General features: G+C 37.8%; 1 protein-coding gene across 8 annotated transcripts in view; it reads left to right on the top strand.

Moving 5' to 3' along the window:
- LOC105493297 (uncharacterized) overlaps nt 1-26607 on the top strand; it is a 253196-nt gene that overhangs the window by 188417 nt on the left and 38172 nt on the right. Inside the window, exon 3 of one of the 8 annotated variants that reach the window (XM_071092983.1) lies at nt 10904-20068. The exons of the other annotated variants lie outside the window; for them this stretch is intronic. Within the exon in view, the coding sequence (XP_070949084.1) occupies nt 12599-13336 (738 nt within the window). The 5' untranslated portion in view covers nt 10904-12598 and the 3' untranslated portion in view covers nt 13337-20068. Of the gene's footprint in view, nt 1-10903; nt 20069-26607 lie in introns of those variants that run through there. 8 annotated transcript variants of the gene reach the window in all.

Consider the following 26607-nt stretch of genomic DNA (forward strand, 5'->3'; position numbering starts at 1 on the left):
AGACGAATGTAATGAAACAATCTGCATTATTAAGTACCTAAGTGATGTGTTATGACCTTTTCAATTCTTTCCCATAAAACTGAATTGCTATTTCAGAGGTCTTGTCAATGATTAAACCTTCGCAAAGCATAATTGGGGGTAGACGATTGATTAATAATTGTTTTTACAAGTTTCTATTGCTTTTAACATTTTTCTCTTTCTTCTTTTTCTTTTTCTTGGCAGATCAGAAAATATGTGTCAGTTTCAGTTAGTTAGCATCATTGTAACCTACATGTTCTAATATTTCTCCTGAATTTTGTTTTAAGCCTTCTGTGCTTTAGGGAGACTAGTTCTTATTTATTGGAACAAAAAAAAAAAAATGAATAGATTTGAAATTCAAGCTCAAAACCATGTAGAACTGTCATTGACTTTTCCTAAGGTGTTTAGTTGCCTGTGGGAAAGACTTGTTTGGTTTGAAAATTATCTGAGTGTTCATGAAAATTCATAGTGGTCAATTTTGCATGTCACTCGGAGTAGTGGGACTGCTTCTTAGGCCTCCCCAGAAGTAAGTAATGTGTAGAAATTGTCACTTAGAATTGTCGTTAAACAAATATTCCTACAATGGCAAAAATGGATTCAAAGATTGTGGAAAATACAAACGTTTCTAACAGTTTAAGGCATAACTATTTTCTACCTCAAACTTTAAAATACTTCTGTCACAAACGTTTTCAGGCATAACCTCTTACAGGATTTATGGAAGGATTCCCAGGAACTGAGAGGGCATATTTACCCTGGCTTTGAATGTCACATCTAACCAGATTAACACATGTAGCCTTTGGTTTTAGGTCCTAGGCTATCATATTATGGAACTGGTTTTTATTCTAGAAGGAAGTGGCCAAGCTGTATTTCCTGCTCTTGTTCTAGTTCACTACTCCTCGTCTTTGTCTCTCAAATTCTCACAGCTCCTGGTCTCAATGTGCTGACTTGTCTTAATCTTTGGCAACTGCATTATCTATAATCCCTGATTAAATACATAGCTTTTGGCCTCTAATTCCAACTTTGTTATCAGTTTCTAGCCTTCTTCAGTACCTGACCTCTAACTTTTATCCAAGCCATACATTTGGTTGTCTGAATTTGGTTCTACTCTTAATTCTGTGATCTTCACTGCTGAAAGTCTTGAAATAACAAAACCATTGGCAAATTAATATTCAGCATATCTATGTGTTTATGTGTATGAATGTGATTATACCACAATTTAACAAAATATTGATATTGCAGAATTTCCAAAACAGCATCCATAATATAACTGTCATTGAAATAAAAAAACTAACAAAACAAAACAGTAGTACTTTTTGAACATGCACTCCTCTCTGTGACTTCCAAAAACTTAGTAAATTTTTAAAAGACATCAGCATTGCAGAGACAGAAGATTCTCCGTGTACAACTCTTTGGATTGCCTCAGGATCTAACCCAAGACCACATAGTTATGCACTATGCACCTCCTTCTTCAAGTCAGGGATTACTAAAGAATATTTTGTGTTATATTATTAGCCCCCCACTACACACACACATTGCCTGAGAAGTAATAAAATTACCAAATTAAAAGTATTACTAAGTAGAAGGAAAAGAGATAGAAAGAAGAGGATTGGTAGGTATTCTATTTATCCTTGGGAAACTAATGTATTCAAAAAATTATGTTCTTATCTTTATAAACCTATTCCACCTTTTAAAATAAGGAAGTTAATTTAGCTTAGATGGTCTCTAGGGATTAATGACAGGGTTTTTTTTTTAAGATAACTTACTAATAATTCATATCCTCATAACATTTTTCACCTCTATGAATAATATGTAGAATCATATTGTTTTTGTATAATCTATTTCGTTTTTGAAATGTTAATAATCTAGGGAGCAAATGAGTCATGAGGGTGCAGGTGTATGACATTTAAGAATTGGTGAACTTAATTTAGCACAGTCAGCATTTACTCCATAAGGGAAAAAAGCTAGAGTAGAGACCCATAACACAGGCAGTAGTAATAGTGAGTAGAGGCTAATGATGAGTCTGTTATAAAGGATAACCTACTGTGATTTTAATTTAAATATATCTTAGCATATTTATAAGGTAATTTTAAAAATGTTCTGTATTTTGCTTTAAATAAAATTTAAAATTTCCTTTCTTTGTGTATATTAAAGTTTTGTGTTTTTTTGTTTGTTTGTTTGTTTGTTTTTTAATGCAGTTTTACTCTGTTGCCCAGGCTGGAGTGCAGTGGCACAATTGCAGCTCACTGCAACCTCCGCCTTCCGAGTTCAAGTGATTCTTGTGTCTCAGCCTCTGGAGTAGCTGGGATTACAGGCATATGCCACAACGACTGGCTAATTTTTGTACTTTTAGTAGAGACAGCGTTTCACTGTGTTGGCTAGGCTGGTCTCAAACTCCTGACCTCAAGTGATTCACCCACCTCAGCTTCCCAAAGTGCAGGGATTACAGGCGTGAGTCACCACACCAGGTCAGCCAACATGCCTGGTCAAAACATTTCTTTATTTTACATAAATATTATTCTTCTTGGTTTTTGTTTGGAATTATTTTGGTAAGTTTGCTACTTTCTGTTAGATCAACTTTTAACAATTTTCATTATAAGATTATCATTCTTGCTTTAGGGTTTTTTTCATCTTGCTTTTGCTTAGTTCGCCTTTTTAGTTTCTCAGTCATTGTGATTTTATCTTTTTGTCTCTTATCTTTTCTCAGTTATTGCGATTTTATTCATTTGAATTAATTTATCATTGATCTCCTCTTGACTTTACTATTGTCATTCATTATTAACAGTGCTGGAAATGACGTTTGTATTCTATACGGTTGTTAAATACAAATCAGTTGGGTCATTGATTGAGGTAGAGCTTTCTACCTCAGAATATGACATTTCCGTAGTACTTGTGACACCTGAATAGCTGTGAAAGTTATTAAATATCAAAAGTAAAAGGCTCTTATGGTGGAGAGCAAGTATGATAAGGTTGCAAAGTACCCACCTCATGCCATGGTGACAGGAATACCAAGCCTAATATTTACTCATTATGGAGAAGAAGTGATGTACCCACTAATCTCTTAAAGTTTTCTGTTAGTGTGCAACATTGGGCACAGGGAAATATATTTATAAACTCATATAGGTTCTCACCAATTAATAGGGTGGTCAAAATAAAAATCTTTATAACTGAAAACTCCAGGGGCAGCTAATAAGAGAAACATAGTATTCAATTTGCAGAAAGCTTCCAAGCTTGCTTCTGTGTACAGTAAAATGTTCTACTCAGCAAAGTAAATCAATAAGGATTAAGAAACGTAACATATAATGGAATACATATACTTAAAATTCTTTCTTTTCACATGTGGTTTATTGGCTGGTTAAGATATTATTCAGTATGCAACAGGATCAGACAAAACCAAAATGATATAATTTGTATTACCCTTTATAATTTGCTTTAAAAAGTTAACAATTCAAATTTTAGTTGAGAATTGAATTGTGGTATCTATACCTGGCTGCAGTCTCAGTATTTTCCTGAGAGAGCAAATAAAGTCACAAAATAAGCCCACTGAGTTATCATACAGCCAAGCTGTTGCCAAGCAATTTGGCTGAGATCTTCACCTTCCTTAAGTAGCTGAAACTGTTATAATTTTAAATCCAAGATTCAAAAACACATTTTGGAGCTCTTCCTACTGTGTGAACTTTCTTGATTCTTCCCCCCATTATCTCTGCCCAATAATCCGGTAGAGTTTGCTACAGTAACCTTGGGGCATGGAAAGAGGAAGCCATTAAATCAAGCCCTAATCCTCCTTTTGTAATGAAGGCTGGTCCAACAGTGAGCTCATGACTAAAAGATCACCATATTAACATAATAACCAATGATTTTTTGTTTCATTCTCAGCCTAACGGGTTTTAAATTTAATATATTCAACTCATAGTTTCATTAGGGGCTGTTAGTACAACAAGGATGTTTGTGGAGCATAATTAAACTATGATTTAATCATAATATACTGTAATGCATACATTAAGGGGTTAGGCATGTTAAGTGGTTTCAAGAACAAGAAGAGAGATGCAAAGAACCTTTAATTCTATAAATTTAGGCTCTACTTTTCTTTTGAAAAAGTTTTGAATTAATTCATTAATTTCTTAAATGGGAAGTAAACCACCTTCTAGTTTCAGGCTCCAAGAGGCCCAGCTCTGTTCTGAACCAGTGGTTTGTGAGGATCGTTTGGCTTTTCCTGGGCAGTGCAGAGGCTGCTCATGGATGCAGTTCTTTCCTAGGGTACTGCTATAGTCCACTTCACCAGCTTGGAGTGTAAAGGAGTTCATATCTATTTTTCTTTTTCAAGTTGACACTGGCTTGGTTATTCATATGCACAAATTACTAGAAAGTCTAGTATCTGATTAAAAAATTTTCTTCTTTTCCAGCAAATTAAAAATTACTCATAATCCTTCAGGGGCTCACTCAGTCAAAAGGATAGCCACAGTTCTAAACTGTCACGGGAAAGAGGACATCATTGTATTTTGCTGATTTTGTTTCTGTTGCTTTCACATGTTGCTGCTAAAAATGGAAAGTCTTACAGTTTTCTCTGGCATTAAATTCACTGTTGCAATGCCACCACTGAAGATCTAGTAGTTTTCCAGTGTAGGGAGGGGATGTTTTATAGGTTTCTCCCTACACTGTTAAGCCCAGCTGGGTTCCCACTACTTATAATGATTTTAACATAAAGGATGGGGCAGAATTTGAGAGACTGTAGAGGTACTTCTAGAGAAGATGATCTCACTCCCTCATTGTGACACTTTGCAAAGGTGCTTCAGACTTGGGCTGCCAAGTTCAGCTTTAGTTCATACTCACATGCTCAGCTATTATACTCCAAATATGGGCACCTATCAGGGAGCAGGCTCAGCAAGGAAGTCCATTCACAGATGCTGCTATGCTGCAATTAGCCCTTCTACCATGAATTACTGGTCCTGGCTCTGAGCTAGTCCAGTCCAGATGCCTTTCCCATAATGGTAATGTCATCCTTGGGGACTATTTTAAGTCGTTCTTACTAGTGATACCATATTGATCAACAAGAAAGTTTCTAATAACAACAATCTCAAAGAAGAATCAATATCTCAATGTCTATGCTCCCTGGGGCTCTTCAACCTTACTCCTATGCAATTGTGTGCTTGCATCCTCCGTAGAGAACAGCTCTCTATACTAAAAGGTATTAGTAGCAGTGGCTGTCATCTGATCACACAAATGCCATGCTCTACCATTCCCCCAAGGCATGGGGTGCCTACCTGCATTGCATCAACATTACTAAGAAGTTCACTCAATAAAGAAGATAGGTTCTAAGTCTGTTTATATGTTTATTAAAAAGGAAATCCGTGCACTGGATTCACCATTCCAAAAGTCCAAAAGGGCTTATTTTAAACAGCAAATATTATTCTGTCCCTTGATCATCTAGTTCCCTTTTCCAGAGGCAGGATATAATATCTACATGGTATCATTACATAATATAAGGATTATTTAATTAATGATATATATATCATTATATATATAATGACATATATATAATGATGGATGGAATGAATATAATATATATAATGATTATACATAATGATATATATAATTAATAATATAAATCATATTATTTAATACCATATAATTAATCATTATATTATTTAATGATACCATATAGATATTATATCCATATATACACACACATATATACATGTTTAAATGCATGCAACTAACCTATATAGGTTCTACATTTTGATTCTACACTTTGATTTCTGCACTTTAAAATATCAAGTTCGTGTTAGTATATGTTAAAAAGTTGTGGTGGAGCTCTACCTGTCTTGCAGAGATCTACTTCTCTCGTAGCCACCCAAGACCACACTTCTGCCCATCTTCAGAGAGAAAACACTGAGAGTCAATTAAGAGGTGAAGTAGATGCCAAGGCTGAAGAGGGAGGAAGCTGGGAGCCCTGCGTGGAGTTGCTGAGTGCCAGGATGACTTCCTGGTTATGAACAGCTCCTAGGGAATGGGAGTTTTGAATGCTCTGAAATACAAAACAGTTGTGTCATATTAAGTATTGCTCTGGACCAAATTGTGTTCCCTCAAAATGCATATGTTGGAGCCTTAACCCTTAGTGTGATGATATTTGGAGACTGGGCCTTTGGGAGGTAATTAGGTTGAGATGAGTTCATGAGGGTGGGGTTTTCATGATGGGATTAGTGCTCTCACAAGAAGAGACACCAGAGAGTTTACCCTGTCTTTCTGTTCACTACGTGATGCCACAGAAAGAAAGCACTGTCTGTAAGCCAATAAGACAGCCTTCACGAGAATCTGCTCTGCTGGCACCCTGATCTCAGACTTCCAGCCTCCAGAACTGTGAGAAAGTACATTTCTGTTGTTTAACCCACTCAGTTTATGGTGTTTTGTTATGCAGCCCAAAAAGACGAATATAAAAGTTGATTAGCAATTAAACAGATCTCCTGAATGCTGCTCTGGAGTAGACCCTTGTTATCTCCTGACACAAATTAACAATTTATCCTGCCAAGGCTAAAGATTATACCGGCCTCTGAGTGGGGAAAACCACTGCTTATACGATGAGCTAATTGAACTCTTCTGAATACATTTTAATTGCTCTTTTGATAGTGAAGGTAACACTTCAGATCTTGAAAAGTTTTATGATTATGGGAGTTTTAATATTTATGGTTTTCAGGGCCCGAGTTACATTAGAGGTTGAATATTAGAACATATTAAGTAAAGAGTCATCTAATTCCCCTTAATTTATGGACACATCCCTGAATAGGAAAAAATGGGAGAGCTACAGTGGAAGATACAATAGAATGTATACTTTGGAGCTGTAAAGAACTAAAGCACCCATGTCCCTCATATTTGAGAAATACTGGATACTTTTTATGGTAAAAATACTTGTGGACCCCCAGTGTTGACGTAAATTACTATTTGTATAATCTCACATTGCTAAGTACACACATTTTATTTTTATCAAAATCAAAATCAAAAAGTTTAAAAATCTCTTAGAAAATCATTAGACTCGTAGGAATATGCTCCTTTATCCTCTGAGGTCTATGGACTCCTATTTGAGAAATACTGGTTTAAAACAGAGCACTTGAATAACCTTTTATCAAGTTACATTTAACTTACTAAAACTTTTGCTTATTAGTGATTTTTTTCTTAAAAAATGAATAATAGCCAAATTTGCCATGGTGCTACTCTCCTTAAATTTCCTCAGACTTGCCACCTTAGAATAATTTTTGATGTTTTTTTCCTCCTTTCACTCTGCCCTCCTTCTAACTTTTGAATTCCCTCTCTCTCTCCTTCTGTCCTTTCTCCCTTCCTTCCTTCCTCTTAGGTGCTATGTACCAGACACTATTTCAAGTGCCTTAACTGAGCTTTCATATTAATGAGGTGATTTTGACAATAAACATGCAAATAGATAATGTGTCAAGTGGTCATAAACAATGAAGGAATTTAAAGCAGGGTAAAGGGAGATAGGGAGTGCTGGGTAATTATTTTATAACTTATTTTATATGTGATGATCTAGGAAGACTCTTGGGTAAGTTAACATTAGACAGAGAAGCAACTAAAGAAAATGAGCATAATAGATAGCTGGGAGATATTCCAATGGTTAGTCAAGGTAGGAGCATACATGGCATTTTAAGAAAGAGTAATGATGATAGCATGGCTGCAGCTGAGTGGCTGAGAGTGACAGTGGTAGGAGATGAGCTCTAATAGAGAGCAGAGGATAACACCACATAGGACCTTGCAAGCCTTTACAGTGAATTTGGCTTTTACTATCAATGAAGTGGAAAACCATTAGAGGACTTTAAGGAGAAAAGTAATTGTTGGGACAAAATTTTCCAGGAGTCTTTCATATTTCTGTACATCTTCAAAGACATTAATAGACAATTTGCTTTGAACTGTCTGTTTAACTGTGTTTACACAGCAAATAACCTAGGAAGATGGAGGTTTTTGTTTTTTGTTTTTTGTTTTTTGTTTTTCTGGAGCAGATTTGTTTATATTGTGGGTAATAAAGAAAGAGATATCTCCATCTGGAAAGGAGGAAAGGCAGTTTTGTCAGCAGCTACTCATATAACACCAGGACTTCCTAACATTTGTGCCCCTATCTTATAACAGACCTCACTCCATGTGCTGTCAATACCTGGCCCTACATCATTCTGTGAGAAATGGGATTTAGTGAACCGGTATAACAACGTTAGACTGACTATTATTAATGTGAGCAATAAATTATCTTTTTCTCTGACCCAGTAGTTTTGTGTCTTCTCCCATTATTATGAAACTGCAGCAGACTAACTTATTAGCTCACAACCCTCAAACTTCCTGTTCTGACTGTGATCTGATCTGACTTACATTTGAAGGCACCATCCTGGCTTATGTGTGAAACATATGATGTAGAAGGCCAATGGTAGAAGCAAGGAGATTGGTTGGTAGGCTTTTATAATAATTTTGGAGAGACATAATGGTGGCTTGAAAAAAAGGGTTTGGTAAAAAATTGTATGAATGGCCTGAGAGAAAGAGAAGCATCAAGGATGATTCCAAGGTTCTTGGTGGGAGCAACTAGGAAGAATGAATGGAGAAGACTGTAGAAATCTTGGGGTAGAGATGGGGGAATTAAGAAATCTATTTTAATTATGTTATTTTAAAAATAATGAGCATCCCATTAAAATGTAAATATACCATGTTTACTTACTGTTAATCCCATAACATATGCAATAAAGAATTATGACATATGGTTGTTGGACATGTAGGGTTGGAGTTCAGAGAAAAGATCTGGGAAAAGAAGATATATTTGGTAGTTATCCATGTATAGATGATTTTTTAAAGCTATGAGACTCGATTTCATCACTTTTGTAAGACTGTAGATAAAAGAGGGAAGGCATCTGACGACTAAGCCCTGAGTCATTATAATATTTATAGGCTGGAATGAATAAAAGGAAAAAGATACCAGAAGAGACCCACAGTGAAGTGGGAGGAGAAACAAGAAGAAGGGATATTCTGGAAGCCTTGTAAAGAAAATGTTTCCAAGGGGGAGTGATCAATTGTATCAAATGCTGATGATAGTCAAATGAGATGAAAACTAAGAATTTATCATTGCACATACAATAGTGTGACAACTGGTGACCTGATAAACATAGTTTCATTTAAGTAAAGACAAAAGCCTGTATGAAGTAGGTTAAGATAAGAATAACGTTCAGGACAGAATATTAAGTTTACCTATAAAGTAAAATAGAGATATGAGGCAATAACTAAAGAAGAATATGAAAATAAGGCAACATTTTTAAGCTGTTATGTTTGCATGCTAATGATAATCTAGGAAGAGTAGAAATTATAATGAAAAGGAGGAAGAAGGATAGATATTGGGGTGATGCCTTTGACTAGGTGTAAGAGGGGATCAGATGTAGAGCACAATAGAAGGGGTTAAACTTAGATAAGAGCAAGTTGTGATTTCTAGTAACAAGAAGAAAGTCAGATATAAAGATAGATATGGCAATAGGACTGTGAAGATTTCTCTTTTGATATCACTGTGTTTTCAGAGAAATAGAAAACAAGATCATCAGTTGAGGGGAGATAGTATTGGAGATTTGAGGACAGAAAAGACATGAAATAATTTTCTATGCAACTGGGAGAGTGAATGAGCCAGGAAAGCAGCATGATTGCTGAGTGAGAGCCCTCTTGAGTATAGAGATTATGAAATCAAAGGGAGAGAGTTGTGCATGGTTGTGTGTTTTTCTTCAGCTCCATTCAGTTGTTTAGGTGCAAGGGTGAAGTGGGTGATGATTTGAGCTTAGGGAACAATAGTATTTAGCCAGGTAAATACATTGGAAGGAGAGGGGGATAGGCCACTGGGGGCATGTGAAAGAGAGTGATTATAATGGTGATCTATGGAATGTAATTTGTGTAGGCAGAGAAGTGAGGACATAATGGAGATGAAGGATATAAAAGGGACCCAAAACTCACTAAAGCCAGAGGGAAAAGTTAAGCTGGGAACTGGGTCATGCAAACCTGCCTCCCATTTTGTTCCTAAAAAGATAGCTACAAAGATTTAAAAAAAAAAAAAAAAAAAAAAAAAAAAAGGCCCCACATACTTTCCTCACGATTTGCCTGCAAAGAAATTCCCCATGATCTTTATCTTAAAACAGTTCTGTTGAATTTCACCCTGGCCATGTAAATTGATAGCTTATCTTCATAGGTACGGGACAAGGCATAAAACCTAAAGTGATCCTTCTGCTCACCTGAGACAAATGCATATCTGGTTGCTTTCTCTACCCTATGTTTATTTTATCTTATGTGAAAATGAAGATTCACTGAGCTAGATGATGGTATAAATGGCTATTTCTCTATCCCCTTCTCTCATGTACATTGTGTAATCAGTGAAAAGCTAATCAAAGACTCAAAAGAATGCTTAACTTGCCTCTTATCTACTCATATCTTTTAAAAAATTTCATCCTCTTTCCCCAATACTCACTCTTTTTCCTTTAAATATTGTAGTTCCCAGACCCTCTTCAGAAAAACAATGGACCACAATTTTTCCTGTAGATCTATAGTCTTTCCTGGGTGTGTCCTTAATCTTGACAAATTAACCTAAAATGATTGAGACTTGTCTCTGTCGTTTTCTTTGATTTACAGGAACAATAAAAAAGTTGTTGGGATCAATGGATTTAAGGCCGAGGATTGATGGAATATCCTCTTGAGAGTGGGAGAACAAAAGACTGGAGGTTTTGGTTGAAGAGTTTATGGAAGGAATGTAGATCTGACTGCAGGGCTGTTCTACTTAATCCATTTTGAATCCTATGTCCTGGTGTTTTTATACTCATAGCCCAGTCTCTATACTCAGTTGCCTCGTGCTTGAATCATTTTTTTTTTTTTTTTTTAGATGGAGTCTTGCTCTGTAGCCCAGGCTGGAGTGCAGTGGTGCGATCTTGGCTCACTGCAAGCTCCGCCTCCCAGGTTCACGACTTTCTCCTGCCTCAGCCTCCTGAATACCTGGGACTACAGGTGCCTGCCACCACGCCTGGCTAATTTTTTGCATTTTTAGTAGAGATGGGGTTTCACCGTGTTAGCCAGGGTGGTCTCGATCTCCTGACCTCGTGATCCACCCACCTCGGCCTCCCACAGTGTTGAATTCTTTTTATTGCCTTCTCTGTTCTATAAAAACTCTAAAAAGCCAGTTTTATCTACAAATTTTTGTAGAAGTCTGTAATGATTCTGATCCATTTTCAAATTAAATTTTATTATTCTTTACAAATAATATCCACTCTAACTTCTTCTTACTATGGCCCTTTTGACTCCATTATAATTTTTTTCCATTTTGTACTTATAAATACAGCAAGTTTCCCAGGAGCTTTCTAAATTTAAAAAAAAAAAAATAGTTTTCTCCTTTTATCTCCCTTCCAACTATATTGTTTCAAGAGAAAGCAGAAGCTTAGTCCTAAGGTTTCTTTTTTGCTATTCTGTGGCTCCTTGTGGTATCTTTTCACCACCTCTCCAGAGTAATTGCAACACAATCTCAGACCTTTATCTCTAAATTTTGATTTATTCTTTTATGTGATATCTCATAGGCTTAAAGTGGAGAGACTCAGGTTGTTTTTTACCCAAATACGTGGTAAGATTCAGTAGGGAAGGCTTCACACATGGAATGGGCTTTGTCCTTTCCACTCCCTCTGGCATCTGTGTGCTGGTGATTCCTTTTGATGTGTTATCAAGTAGTTCCAGACGGATACTTCACTCTTGTTTGCTTTCATTACTGTACATTGCTCCAGGTTCAGTGCTCTAATTGGTGTCTCTCTTTTTAAGGAGACATGGATTAGGGCCTTGAGCTATTTCTTTTTTCTACCAATTGGTTATTTGAAGTGATTAGTTCTCACTTTCATTTGACCTCTACTGTAGAACCTTGGGACTAACAGTACTTGGATAATTTTTCACATAGTTAAATTTAAAGATACTTTTATCTCATGTCCACTCCCATTGGTTTTCCAGGATTTTCAGATAAACCATACTCTGTTTACAATGAGAGTTTAAGAAATATTTTTCCTGGTATTTCCAAAGAGGGGTGCAGGCTCAACAAAGCTAAGTTCTGGCAGAAAATGATACTTCTGATTTTTTATTTATTCTTAAGATGTCTAATATAGGAAGCATTCAATAATTACAGGATTTACATCCCTTGTTCCTTTTGGTGGGTGTATTAGTTTCCTAGGGCTGCTGAAACAAAGCACCACAAACTGGGTGACTTAAAACATGAACGTTTCTTCCCTCACAGTTCTGGAGGCCAGAAGTCCAAAATCAAGGTGTTGGCAGGGCCATGCTCCCTTGGAAGCCTGTAGGGAAAGATTGTTCTTGGTCTCTGATTCTGAGGCCTCCCCAGTCCAGACTGTAAGTCCAATTAAACCTCTTTTTATTCACAGTCTCGGGTATGTCTTTATCAGCAGGGTGAAAACAGACTTCTTTAGTAAAATGGTCCCAATAATTTGGGGCATTGCTGAAAAGATACCTGAAAATATGGAAGTGACTTTGGAACTGGATAACAGGTAGAGGTTAGAACAGTTTGGAAGGTTCAGAAGAAGACGAGAAAATGTGTGAAAGTTTGGAACTTCCTAGAGACTTGCTGAATGACTTTGCCCAAAATGCTGATAGCATTATGCATAATAAGGTCCAGGCAGAGGTGGTCTCAGATGGAGATGAGGAACTTGTTGGGAACTGGAGCAAATGTGACTCTTGTTATGTTTTAGCAAAGGGACTGGCAGCTTTTTGCCCCTGCCCTAGAAATTTGTGGAACTTTGAACTTGAGAAGGATAATTTAGGATATCTGGCAGAAAAAGTTCCTAAGAAGCAAAACATTCAAGAAGTGACTTGGGTACTGTTAAAGGCATTCAACTTTACAAGGGAAGCAGAGCATAAAAGTTTGGAAAATTTGCAGTTTGACTATGGGATAGAAAAGAAATACCCATTTGATGGGGAGAAATTCAAGCTGGCTGCAGAAATTTGCCTAAGTAGCAAGGAGCCTAATGTTAATCCCAAAGACCATGGGGAAAATGTCTCCAGGCCATGTCAGAGACCTTCATGGCAGCCCCTCCCATCACAGGCCCAGAGGCCCAGGAGGAAAAAGTGGTTTCATGGGCTGGGCCCAGGGTCCCTGTGCTGTGTGCAGCCTAGGGGCTTGGTGCCCTGTGTCCCAGCCACTCCAGCTGTGGTTGAAAGGGGCCAACGTACAGCTTGGGCTGTGGCTTCAGAGGGTGGAAGCCCCAAGCCTTGGCAGCTTCCACATGGTGTTGAGTCTGTGGGTTCACAGAAGTCAAGAACTGAGGTTTGAGATCCTCCACCTAGATTTAGCTTTATGGAAACTCCTGGATGCCCAATCAGAAGTTTGCTGCAGGGACAGGGCCCTCATGGAGAACCCCTTCTAGGGAAGTACAGAAGGGAAATGTGGGGTTGGAGCCCTCACACAGAATCCCTACTGGGGCACTGCCTAGTGGAGCTGTGAGAAGAGGGCCACTATCCTCCAGACCCCATAATGGTAGATCCACCTACAACTTGCACTATGTGCCTGGAAAAGCCACAGACACTCAATGCCAGCCTGTGAAAGCAGCTGGGAAGGAGACTGTACCCTGCAAAGCCACAGGGGTGGAGCTGCCCAAGACCATGGGAACACATCTCTTGCATCAGCATTGAGAGGTGACAATATGCTAGCAGCCCCACTCTCAGCACCTCCTTGGCCTCTCCCTCCACTCTGGCAGCGCTTGAGGAGCCCTTCAGCCTGCCACAGCACCGTGGGAGCCCCTCTCTGGGCTAACTGAGGCCGGAGCTGCCTCCCTCTGCTTGCAGAGAGGTGTGGAGGGAGAGGCGTGGGTGGGAACCGGGGCTGTGCATGGTGCTTGCGGGCCAGTGCGAGTTCCTGTGGGCATGGGCTTGGGGGGCCCCACACAGTGTGGCCGACTGGCACCACTGGCCCAGGGCAGTGAGGGGCTTAGCACCCAGGCCAGCAGCTGTGGAGGTTGTGTGGGGTCCCCCAGCGGGGCTGCACTCAAATTCTCACAGGGTTTAGCTGCCTCCCCACAGGGCACAGCTGGGGACCTGCAGCCCACCATGACTGAGCTCCCCGCCTGAGGTGGGCTTCTGCACGGCCCCAGCCTCCCTGAGAGGCGCTGCCCCCTGCTCTGTGGTGTCTGATCCCATCGACAACCCAAGGGCTGAGGAGTGCAGGCACAGCTCGGGACTGGCAGGCAGCTCCCCCTGCAGCCCCAGTGCAGGATCCACTAAGTGAAGCCAGCTGGGCTCCTGAGCCAGATGTGGACTTGGAGAACTTTTATATCTAGTTGGAGGATTGGAGGATTGTATGTGCACCAATCAGCACTCTGTATCTAGCTAACCTAGTGGAGACTTGGAGGAGTAGCATGCTGACTCTGTGTCTAGCACAAGGATTGTAAATACACCAATCAGCACTCTGTGTGTAGCTCATGGTTTGTAAATACACCAATCAGTACTCTGTGTCCAGCTCAAGGTTTGTAAATACACCAATTGGTACTCTGTATCTAGCTGACTTTGTGTCTAGCTAACCTAGTGGGGACTTGGAGAACTTCTCTAGCACTCTGTGTCTAGCTCAAGGATTGTAAATATACCAATCAGCACTCTGTCAAAATGGACCAATCAGCTTTCTGTAAAATAGACCAATCAGCAGGATGTGGGTGGAGTCAGATAAGGGAATAAAAGCAGGCTGTCCCAGTCAGCCAGTGGCAACCCTCTGGGGTCTCCTTCTGCACTGTGGAAGCTATGTTCTTTCCCTCTTTGCAATAAATCTTGCTGCTGCTCACTCTTTGGGTACAGGCTGCCTATATGAGCTGTAACACTCACCGTGAAGGTCTGCAGCTTCACTCCAGAAACCAGCTAGACCACGAACCCACCAGAAAGAACGAACAACTCCAGATGCGCTGCCTTTAAGAGCTGTAACACTCACCACGAAGGTCTGTAGCTTCACTTCTGACAGAGAGACCACCCACCAGGAGGAAGAAACTCCGGACACATCTGAACATCTGAAGGCACAAACTCTGGGTACACCATCTTTAAGAACTGTAACACTCACCGCGAGGGTCAGTGGCTTCATTCTTGAAGTCAATGAGACGAAGAACCCACCAATTACGGACACAGCATGACCTGGGTGTGAGACCTGCAGTCAAAGGAGATAATTCTGGAGCTTTAAAATTTGACTACCTCACTGGATTTTGGATTTGCATGGCCCTGTAACCCCTTTGTTTTGGCCTATTTCTCCCATTTGGAATGGCTGTATTTACCCAAGACCTGTACTCCCATTGTATCTAGGAAGTAACTAGCTTGCTTTTTATTTTGCAGCCTCAGGCAGAAGGCACTTGCCTTGTCTCAGATGAGACTTCAGACTGTGGACTTTTGGGTTAATGCTGAAATGAGTTAAGACTTTGGGGGACTGTTGGGGAGACATTACTGGTTTTGAAATGTGAGTACATGAGATTTGGAGGGGCCAAGGGTGGAATGATATGATTTGGTTGTGTCTCCATGCAAATCTCAATTTGAATTGTAGCTCCCAGAATTCCCACGTGTTGTGAGAGGGACCTAGGGAGAGGCAATTGAATCATGGGGGCTGGTCTTTCCCATGATAGTAAATGAGTATCATGAGATCTGATGGGTTTATCAGGGATTTCTGCTTTTGTTTGTTCCTCATTTTCTCTTGTTGCCACCATGTAAGAAGTGCCTTTGCCTCCTGCCATGATTCTGAGGCCTCCCCAGCCATGTGGAACTGTAAGTCCAATTAAACCTCTTTTTCTTTCCAGTCTTGGGTATGTCTTTATAAGCAGCATGAAAACAGACTAATACAGCCTCTTCCAGCTTCTGAAAGCCCCAGACATCCCTTGGTTTGTGATAATGTAACTTCAGTTTCTGCCTGTGTTTTTCTTCTGTGTCCAATTTTCTCTCTTCATTACCAGTCCTATTGGATCAGGGATCACCCTAGTGCGGTATGGCTTCATTTTAACTGCATACATCTGCAAATACCAAATTTCCAAACAAGGACACATTCTAAGGCTGCAGGGTGAAATGCATTTTGCAGGGACACCATTCAACCCAATACAGGGGTTGTAGAAAAGAGATCTATAAAAATTGTATTATAATCATTCCGTAGGAAGGTGAATACTTCAGAGTGATGCTGTGCAATTTGGAACCCCCTTCACCACTCCCATCACCATCACTTTTTTTCATAGAGTTGACCTTAAGGAGTGGACTAATTTCAGTTGCTTAAGATGCTTTTCTCTGAAAACTTTCTCCAAATACTAGGAAAATGAGTGCTTTGAGGAGAAAAATGGCTTTGATAAAATATTATTAAGGTGAAAACTTGAAGAATGTCCTTTACTGGGTAAATGCCCTTTACCTGTGGAAGAAAAAATAAACTGTGAACATATTTTCAAGGCTTTAATTTGATCCACTTCACTTCCCCTTAGTAGATGACCTAACCTATTACTTTACTAAAAAGCCAGCTTAAGTGAGCTCTGTCATCATGTGGCATTGCCTTTAGGGCCTTCAGTTTTTCATCCACAGCTCTGACCTCCTCCTCATTTCTCTCATGCCCTGCTGTGAGGAAGTGCCTGTCTCCTCCTAGCAGAGGCTGACCTTTCCACTTATGCTCTTAATCTAGACCCCTTTGCATTCTCTGAGATCTTATTTCTTTGATTTTTCTCCTTTTTCTTTGTAAATTTAATCTTCCTCTCCACTAGCTCTTTCCTGTATGCCAATAAACACATTTAGGTCTCCGTCTTCTGACAGACCACACTTTTTGACTCTGCCGCTAACATTTTCCTCGGGTCTCAAATTTTGGTATATTCTAAGCAGCGTTTGACATCTTAACCATCTCCTCTATGATCTTTCTTTTCCCCATCTCTCATTTCTTTTTACTTTACTAGTATTTCCTCCTCTCTCTCCTTCACGGAGTCCCCGCTCTCCTACTGTGTCTTAAAATGGAAGAAGTAATCCAAGATTTTCTCCTCAAAACTTAAAAAAAAAATTTTCTTTGACGATTTCTTCCTCTCTCACATCTTCAATTAATATCTTCCAAACCTAAACTTTTTACTGCCAATTTTTCATAATGCCCAGAAAACACAATAGCTGTATCAATAACAACAGTATTAGTTACTGTTTAATGAGTATCTGAGATGTGCTATCCATAGTGCTTTTCCTTTTCTTTTTTAAAAATATTATCTTATTTAATTTCCCTGTAAAGTCTATAAGTTGGATGTTATTATTCACATTTTTTCAGGGAAGAAAACAGACTTGAGACATTAAGTTTATTTTCTCAAAGCCACTTAGTAAAAAAGCAAAAGTTCTCTGCATGGACTCTAGAAATATCTTAATACGACCACTGCATCTGCCTTACTTCCTATTTTTTGTTAATTACAACACTTGACTCCTTGTGTTAATTTCTGGGCTCAGGTTCTAAATGTTAGGGTTTTCCTCCATCTTCTTCATAGGACTCTTCACACCATAACATAGTTACTTGCCAAGTTGTTCTTAATGTCTTGAATCTAGCCCTTCTTCTTCAGTTTGAACATTGCCACACTGTTTCAGTCCTACCTTGTGTCTTATCTATTACAAAGTACCTTTATTGTTATTACTCCCTTTTGCATCCTGTACTTAATGCTCTTACATGATTAGCCTTCTGGAAGCCCAGCTGGAGAGTGTCATTCAGTTTCTTGTGGTTCTTCAACATTTTCTGCTTAATTGGATACTGATGCCTCAGACTAGAGACGATATGTAACAACTTAGAGTTTATTCCGATGATAAAATGAGAAAGTACACATAAAGTATCTAGCATCATGCTTGCATATAGAAAGGGCTTCATAAATATTTTATAATTATAACAACTTGGTGCTCTTCGCAATGTGATCTAAACTTACTCTTCCAGCTTATGTGTTCCAAAGCCCTCCCACTATACCTTCTATTCTAACAGAACAAAATAAGATGTATCAATTTTTCTGCTGTAGTGCTTTTATTTATGTTGCTTTCTTTCCTGAAGTGTTGCCCTCCTTTCTTTTCATTGTTTATTTCTGCCTTTGAAATCCTATAGATTACAGGTCCTTCTCAAAGGCCGTCTTCATGAAAGTTTATTTTCCTGAGTGAGTAATTTCTGGTCTAAACTGATAGAATTTTTTCCTTCTATAATACCATAGTGTCTTGTCTATAACTCTCAGATGACAAGCAATGTAGGATGGATGGTAATATAATTATTTGGGTACTTCTCACATTATTTTCTGGATTATAAAGCTTCTGAGGGCAGAATTTGCTTCTAATTAATTCTGCATCTTTGTAGAGCCAAACACAGTAAATTACTCAATACTTGCACTTGAAATAAGTTTGGATTTAATTTCCCTCATCTTCTCCGAATGTGCTAAGATAATGATAGGCTGCTACAACAAAAAGACCTGGCTCCAATGAGATAGAAGTTAATGGCCTTGAGGGAGGTATGGGTCCAGGGGAGGCAGAGCACTCTGCTCCCTCCACAAGCTGACCCGGGATGCTGTGTGCTCCGTCTTTGTTTTTCAGTCATTTCTTTGGTTGCTGCCTCATCTGTTTGGTTGAAGTTAGCTTATCTGCTTCTTGTTTTCCATACGACTTGTGGGGAGAGGAAGAGGAAGTGGAAGAAAAGCAATTCCCTTGTAAGGAAGCACCATAGATGTTACACAAAAGACTTTTATTCACATTTCTGTAATGAGGGTTTTGTCACATGGCTACATTGAGCTACAAGGAAGTCTAGGGCATGCGGTTTCCAGATGAGCATGTAGCCATCTCCCTAAATACACGGGGCATTTCTATTTCCCAAAAGAAGACTTGGAGAGTGAAAATTCAGGGACAATTAGCAGTCTTTGCCATACCTTCTTGTGAAATGATTTGCCATGTTAATATGTTATTTTTACTTTCATTATCTTCTTATAAAAACAGCACTTAAAGATTGAATCAGTTTGAATAACGGGTTTTTTTTTGATAGCTGAATAGGTATTCATTAAGGCACAAACACTTTTTACTTGGCTCTTCTCAACAGAAATTGTTCAAAATGTATTGCCTCTTCAGTTAAATTATTGAAAATAATAATTTAACTTTTAAAATAATTTCTTGGATATTCAGGATCCTCTTTATAAACATTAACTATTTTACTGAGCTGAAGTGATGTCCTTGGACATGATGCTTTAAGTTCCTCTTTATAAACTTTCACTACTCTATTGCGATGTAATAAACTGATGCCCTTGGACACTCAGCAGGCATTTGTTCCTATACTCAGTGTCTCCAGTTCTTGTGCCTATTTTTAAACAAAACCTCTCCTGCCTCCGTGAAACTTTTAGTGAAAACTTTTAGTGGCTGGTGTCAGTGCAATTTGCCTACAGAAACCCTTCTCTGTCTTTTTTCTTGCCTTTTATGTTTTATGAGCTTAGAAATGAAACAAACGCCATGTGCATGGCTCAGTTCTAGGTGTTTTACATATTTTAACTCATTTCACTCTTATAACAACCCTATATAATAATTATTATTTTTCTCATCTCATGAGTGATGTAATAGAGCACTGAGTTTAAATAACTTGCCCAAAGTCACAGAGTTTGTAAATAGCAGAGTCAGCATTCAACTCAGTCGAACTTAAATTCTGAAAGAGAGTGAAGGACATTCTTATAGAAATAACACTTTTGGCCTTCCAAGCATTTTCTCCTTGCTCTATTGCATACAGATTGACTCACAAGATAGACAAGTTTCATGTAGGTGAGGTGTTTTGGCCACTTTGGTTGTTTGGGCAGTTATGGTAGAAAGCGGTGAGAGTTTGTTCTATGCTATGAAAAGAAGACAAATTATAAAGCAGGTGTTCAAAGGTAAAATCAAGTATTTCTTTTTTTCTACATTGGTTGTCACTGTCATTGGAAACCAATTTATTCTTTTTCTCACAGTGGCCAAACAGCAGTTTGCTTAATGGCTTCTGATTTGAAATCCACAGACTACTGTTTCACATATTTGTTGTTTGCATCATCAGGAGAGAAAGTTTCAGGGGGAGAAAAAAAAAGTCTAGGGACTGTCACCAGTGTTTTTCTTTGCTGCTATACTATAGAAACCAGTTTCCAAACATGACTGATTCAAAGGAAAAAGGATTGTCTCTTGGTCAAGGAAATAGGTGTCTACCTAATGTGCAAAGTTGGTACTCTGGAAGGAAATATGCATTTGAAAAATGCAATGTAAATTATCTGGCAATGCTTCTAACCTGAAGTAAAATGTGGCACAGAGCATCTTAGAGTAAGAACATACTAGCTGGGAATAATGCCAAAAACCAAGAGAAGCAAAAAAAAAAAAAAAACCAAAAAAAAAAAAAAAGCATTCTGTAAATGCTGATGGTAGAGTAGACACTAAGATTGTTATAACCTTCACAAGATTTATATTTTTCAAATGGCTTCAAGGCTTTGCTAGGTTATTTAGATAACTAACATCAGGTTTTGGAGTGTGTCTTGGGTGCTTACTTACTTTTCTGCTTTAAAAACAACCCAGAGCGTTTTCTTTATAGCAGAGGTGAATTGATTTCACTGATTGAAAAATTAAGAATTCTGATCTCTTAGCTACTGCTGCCAATGGTTTTATTATGAGACAGCAGCACATTTTGGAGGTCCACAATTCGGTTTATTACAAAACAAGTATGATGGTAGAACTCCTGCACCTCATTAGCCTGTCAAAATGAGTAGTTACATTCATTTTTTTATATAACAACACATATAATTATGGGTTATAAAACTTGGACTGAAGCATATAAAGGAAATAAAGTAGCCTATATGGCATCAAAATGAGATGAAGGGTATAGCAGTCTACTGGTAAGAAATTTTATATTTTAGAACTTGGTATCATCAGACATGAATATTTTTACTTCAAACCATTAGCCATCCCTGTCTCCTTCTATTGCTTCCCACCTCACTCAGCTATGAGAACACAAGTGTACCTTGATCAACACAGAGTCTCTCGAAAAGAAAAAGGACAGTATTGAAGTTAATTGCTAGCCTATTGCCAAAGTGCCTTTCAGTTAATACAGATTTTTTTTTTTTTTAATATTCATGCAATATGTGCCAGTGCCTATTTTCAAGGCTGGGCTAGTAGCTTTAGAATATTTAAACCTGTTTTAGAGATTACATCACTATTTTTAATGGGTGTAAGAAGAGATCGACCAAGATCAAAGTCAAATTGTTAGAGTTCTTATTAGAATTTTAAGTTGGTTTATTTAGCAATGTATATTGCACAATCTTGAGCACTGGATTTTATAACTTTGGTTTGATCTTTCGGATGGGATCATTGTTCCTTTGATCTGGTCATCTGTATCAAATTACCTGGCAGAGGATGAGGTCATGCTTCAGCTGCTACGTTCCTTTACAGGAAGGCTAAGTACTTTCATTACAATATGTGATGGTGAATATAAACCCAGATGCCAGCTGTTGCCTTGTGCTCTGGCTTTTGCATTCACGAGTTTTGTCTCAGTTTTCGCCCCATGTAAGCCTAGATTTTAAAATCCATAATTTCACTGCATTGCAAGAACAAAAGTACCTACTTACAACAAACTTTAATAAATTTCCTAGAACTGATTGGAAATTTTGGAGTCACGGAGGTGAGTGCATTGTCATGGTCCTGCTTGTTTCATTTTATCTTTATTTCTTTCTGTGTCTCACTCTTTTTCTTTTATTTTGCCTTGGAAATATCCAAACTCTGTCTCTCTATTACGGAGAATATTTTCCACTCTCCTTCCAATCTTTCACTGGCTGATGTCTAGGTCCTGGGGAGTTTTAACTTTTACTCCAAGGACTCCTCATAATATTTTTCCAGCAAAGAGAGCTTTTGTCCTTAGAAGAATGACAGGGTCAGCTGTTACAACTTTTAAACATTCTCTTATGGGTTCAGTAACTTTATTAATTTCTTTCTTCCTTACATCTCTCTTTTCCCATTTCTTCTTCTTCCCTTTTCCTTTCATTATGACCCTCTCTGCCTCTATTCCCTTCTTTCTTTTTTCTTTTTTTTTTATTCCTACTTTGTGCACCTAATATATACTAGTTATTCTTCTAGGCATAGAGATAAGGAGGATGTATAAGACATGTCTTTACTTTCAAGAAGCATCAACATAGAAGAGGAGATGAAAAATATACAATGTGGGAGGCAGAGAGGGAGGAGGAGGATCCAAAAGTCATTTTCATGGTTGCTAAAGGTCATTTCAGGATTGCTTTGATGGAGATTCTATCAAGAGAAAACATGAGAGAAGGAGAAAGATTTAGGCGGAAACGATAAATTTGGTTTTCAATATGATAAAAGTTGTATGTACCTTCAAGACAACTAAGAGAGAAAATTAGTTTGGAGCTCAGGAAAGAGAATAAAGGTAGATTATACTTTTAGGAGTCACCAGTATATGTAGGTGAGATGCCCAGGAAGGAAAAAATAATAATAAAAGGAAAAAGGTACCCGAAAGGATAGAATCTTAAATAACACAATAGTTTATAGGTGGTCAGAAGAAGCAAAGGCACTAAAATTAAAAGTAAACAGTAAAAGTTAAAAAATTATGTGGAAACTAACCCAGAATGTTTCTAAACTCTTGCCTTCCTCATATGAACTTGAGACCATGGGTACCATGGATGCAAAGGGAGTGATTTGCAAGGTAGGATGAGAACAGAGAGTTGTACCTTAGAGGACAGACAAGGTTGTTCAAGAAGGAGGGAATAATTGACAGTGTACAATGTTTCAGAATACTGAGTTCACTGAAGACTGAAAAGGGGCCACTGAGTAAGCCTTAGCTCTTATTTGACCTATCGTTGTTGTAGACCATTTCTTCTTTCATTTCCAGTGGAGATGGAAGGCAGATGGTTACTATCTCTTGGTTTTCTTGCCTATGATTTCTTCATTGTTTCCTATTCAGTTTCATTCTTTAAGTTTTGTGAGCCTTCTCAGAAATATACTCGTCGTTTACTTCTCTGAAATCCCCATTGAATCTTTATCTCAAAAGAGTCTCACTAGTTGAATTGAACCTAATGCTCCATTTAACCTCTCTATGCTTTTATTAATTCATTTCTAAATAGCATTTGCTTAGAAGTATGCTGAACTCCTGGATTATACTCAACTTTTGGTGCCCTGTGATCTCTATGATCTTTTGTTTACATTTCTACATAGGCCTCAATATTAGTATAACATAAGAACAACTGGTTTCAAATAATATATTACAGAAAACATGAATTTTTTGTTTTGTTTTATTTTGACTGGCATGTGGGGGGATAGAGACTGAGTAAATATAGTTGAAAAGACAAGATAAAGACAATTATTAAAAAGATTTTTCAGTTAGCAGAACTACACTGAACGGTTCTAAAAGCATAATCAGTAATCAGTAGTCTTTTCAAATTGGTCATCATAAATTGGCTTTCCAGTCCTGCAAGGGCACAAGAAGCTGAAGAGATTAAATGCTTACAGAGAGCAGAACATTGTTTTATCTTAAGTGATAAATTTCTTTGCATCTGACATCTTACAAAAAGTGATTTTATTCTTCTATTTTCTATAAAATATGTGATTGGTTTTATGATCATTTTACATTATTTTATTGCTTTTATAAGGATCCTTGCAATAAATTTCAGTGTATTTTTTTACAAGGAGAACAAAAAGATAAAATTGCAATGGAGCTGAAATAATTCTTCTTACATCTAAACCTTCATGTATATGAGTTTATGTAAAACTTTGTGAGCACAACTCTAAAGATTTATTTATTTATTCCATCTTTTTTTTTTTGGAATAAGGAAGGAATATATAGTATATTCCATATTCTTGTTAAAGTTGGATGCTAAGGTTTCTATGACCAAGACTCCAGTCCAACTCTTAAACAAGTCAGCAGTGTTGGAAAAGAAGCTGCTGGGTATCCTGGCCCCAAGTCTTCAGGACCTTGAAGTTTTCCTTCAGACCCACCCATCTGGAGAAGATGCAATTGGTGGTAAGTCTTTAATCCAGAAGAGTTTTTCAGTCAGGGTAGGTATGAGATGCTGGGTTTTAAAAAAATCATTTTATTATGATATTTTTCAAATATACAGCACAGTTAAAAGGACTTTACATTGAAAAAATATATAACCATAGCATAATTCTATCCTTTATATTGTCCTATAGGTGCTCTATCACTTAGGTGTCTATGTATTCCCTTATTCATTCATCCATTTTATCTTTTTGATGAATGTCAGTGTAAGTTTCAGATGTCATTGCACTTCCCCCTAAATATTTCAGTATGCATATAATTCACTAGAATTCAATATTGGGTTGTTGTTTTTCTTTTTAATTTCCTTTCTTTTTCAAGAAATCGAGATGGCGTCTCACTCTGTTGCTCAGGCTGGAGTACAGTGGTACAATCATGGCTCACTGCAATCTTCACTTCCCTGGATCAGGTGATCTTCCTGGCTCTACCTGCGAAGCAGGTGGGACCACAGACGTGCAACGCCTTGCTTGGCTAATTTTTTGTATTATTGGTAGCGACAAGGTTCCACCATGTTGCCCAGGCTGGTCCCAAACTCCTGAGCTCAAGTAATCCACCTTCCTCATCCTCCCAAAGTGCTGGGATTATAGGCATGAGTCTCTGCGCCCAGCCTGTTTTTCTTTATTACACAAAATATATAACTAAAATGTACAAATATTACCAACACCGTTACCAAGTTTTGACCAATCCATACACTTGTTGAAAGCAAACCCATATCAAGATATAGAACATTACCACACCCAAGAAAATTTCCTCAGGACCCTCTCCAAGCAGACCCTACCTCCATACCCAGAAGAAAATAATCTTTAATTTTTTTCTATAGATTAGTTTTTCCTATTTTAGAATATCATATAAATGTAGTACAAAAATATATAGTCTTTTGTGTCTGGCTTTTTCCCACTTAGTATTATATAATGCTTTTGAGATCCATCAAACGTGTTGCATGTATCTGTAGTTTATTCCTTTTCATTAGTGGATAATATTCCATTATAGGGATATACCACAGGTTTCTTATTCATTCTTCTATTGATGGGCCCTGGACTTTTACAGTTTGGGGTCATTATGAATAAGATTTCTATGAATGTTATTGTACAAGTCTTTGTGTGTATAGAGAAATGGCATTCTCAGAGCTAACGAGGGTTGAAGTCACAACCTGACTTGAAGACCAGGTTGCCGGGAATATCTCGTGAGTGTCACAGTTCCTTAGAAAGGATGAATTTAGTAATGCAGGGTATTGGGGATAGGGTGGGAAGAAGATTTGATATGCTGCTATTGATATTTTGATATTATCAGTGACTCATGTTTCACTGTTTTGATATTATCAGTGACTCAGGCTTCTGCAGGGGCTGAGATTGCTGCAAAAACAGTATGATAATTAATATGACAATGTTCTTTTATGTTGGCTGAATTGAGAGTGAAATAACATATTCAGAAGAAAATCTTTTTACATTGAGTTGGAGTGTGTGTGTGTGTGTGTGTGTGTGTGTGTGTGTATGAGATACTGGTATTTCATGTGGGAGGGTGTTTAAATTTTAGAGTTAGATCTGATTATACCTAAATTTGAGCATGAGTAGAACCTTCCCTATGGCTGTCGGCACAAGAATTTTGGGTGTAGTACAGATGGAAGGGGACAAAACGGAAGCTACAATGGGAAAAGGACAGCTCGTCATTCTATTGGGGAAAGACTATAGTGTGTTTGTGTCTGACTCAGTAGTTGGTGTGTGTTTCCTAATCCTGTACAACTGTTATTCTGTTTATGGCGAATGGATTTGCAATTGTGATTTATCTTTGCCCCTTGAAATTCTACTTTTTGAAGTTTTGTCTCTGTCTTTTAAAAGCACCTTTTCTTGCTTCAGTTATATCTAGTGGCTTATCTCAGTGAATATTTGCCCAACTGTCTCTGAAGAGTTATTGTAACTCTACTCAAGGACAAAAGTTTCCCAGAAAACAAACAATAATGAACCTGACTAGGTATTATGTTAAGGGCTCCTTTAGAAGTAATGGGCTAGACAATCTCAGAGGTATAATATTTAGAAGACCATGAGTCAATAGAAATTAACAAGTGTTTAAAATAATAAATATTTTATGTCTAAGACAAATTGGATTTTAAAAGTCATCTAGACTATAGAATTGAAATAAATAGTAAGATAGTTCACTCTTTGCTATGAGAGTACAAGAGTAATATGAAGATTTCAGGAAAAATGAAATAGGTAGACAGGAAAAATTGCTCGTCAGCGTTAACTCTTCCTGAATTGTAGTTATAGGAATTAATTAATAATTAAGATGATCAAGCCAATAGGAACATACACTTAAAGCAATTTTATAGGTATGTATTTAATTTACCACAAATTTAGGAGTTTAAAAGTATGATATTATTTTCCTACAACTGAAATTAATTTCTGCCCTGTCCATTCTGCCTACTGGCACAAATTTAACCATTGTCACTTTAAGATAAACTTAGTCATTTCAAGAACTTCTGAAACCATACAGGATTTTCCCCTTTCCATTCTCCCCAAGAAGGTGTGTGTGTATACATATACATATACATATACATATACATATACATATACATA

Source organism: Macaca nemestrina, chromosome 3 (genome assembly GCF_043159975.1).
Source record: "Macaca nemestrina isolate mMacNem1 chromosome 3, mMacNem.hap1, whole genome shotgun sequence".
NCBI classification, from domain to species: domain Eukaryota; kingdom Metazoa; phylum Chordata; class Mammalia; order Primates; family Cercopithecidae; genus Macaca; species Macaca nemestrina.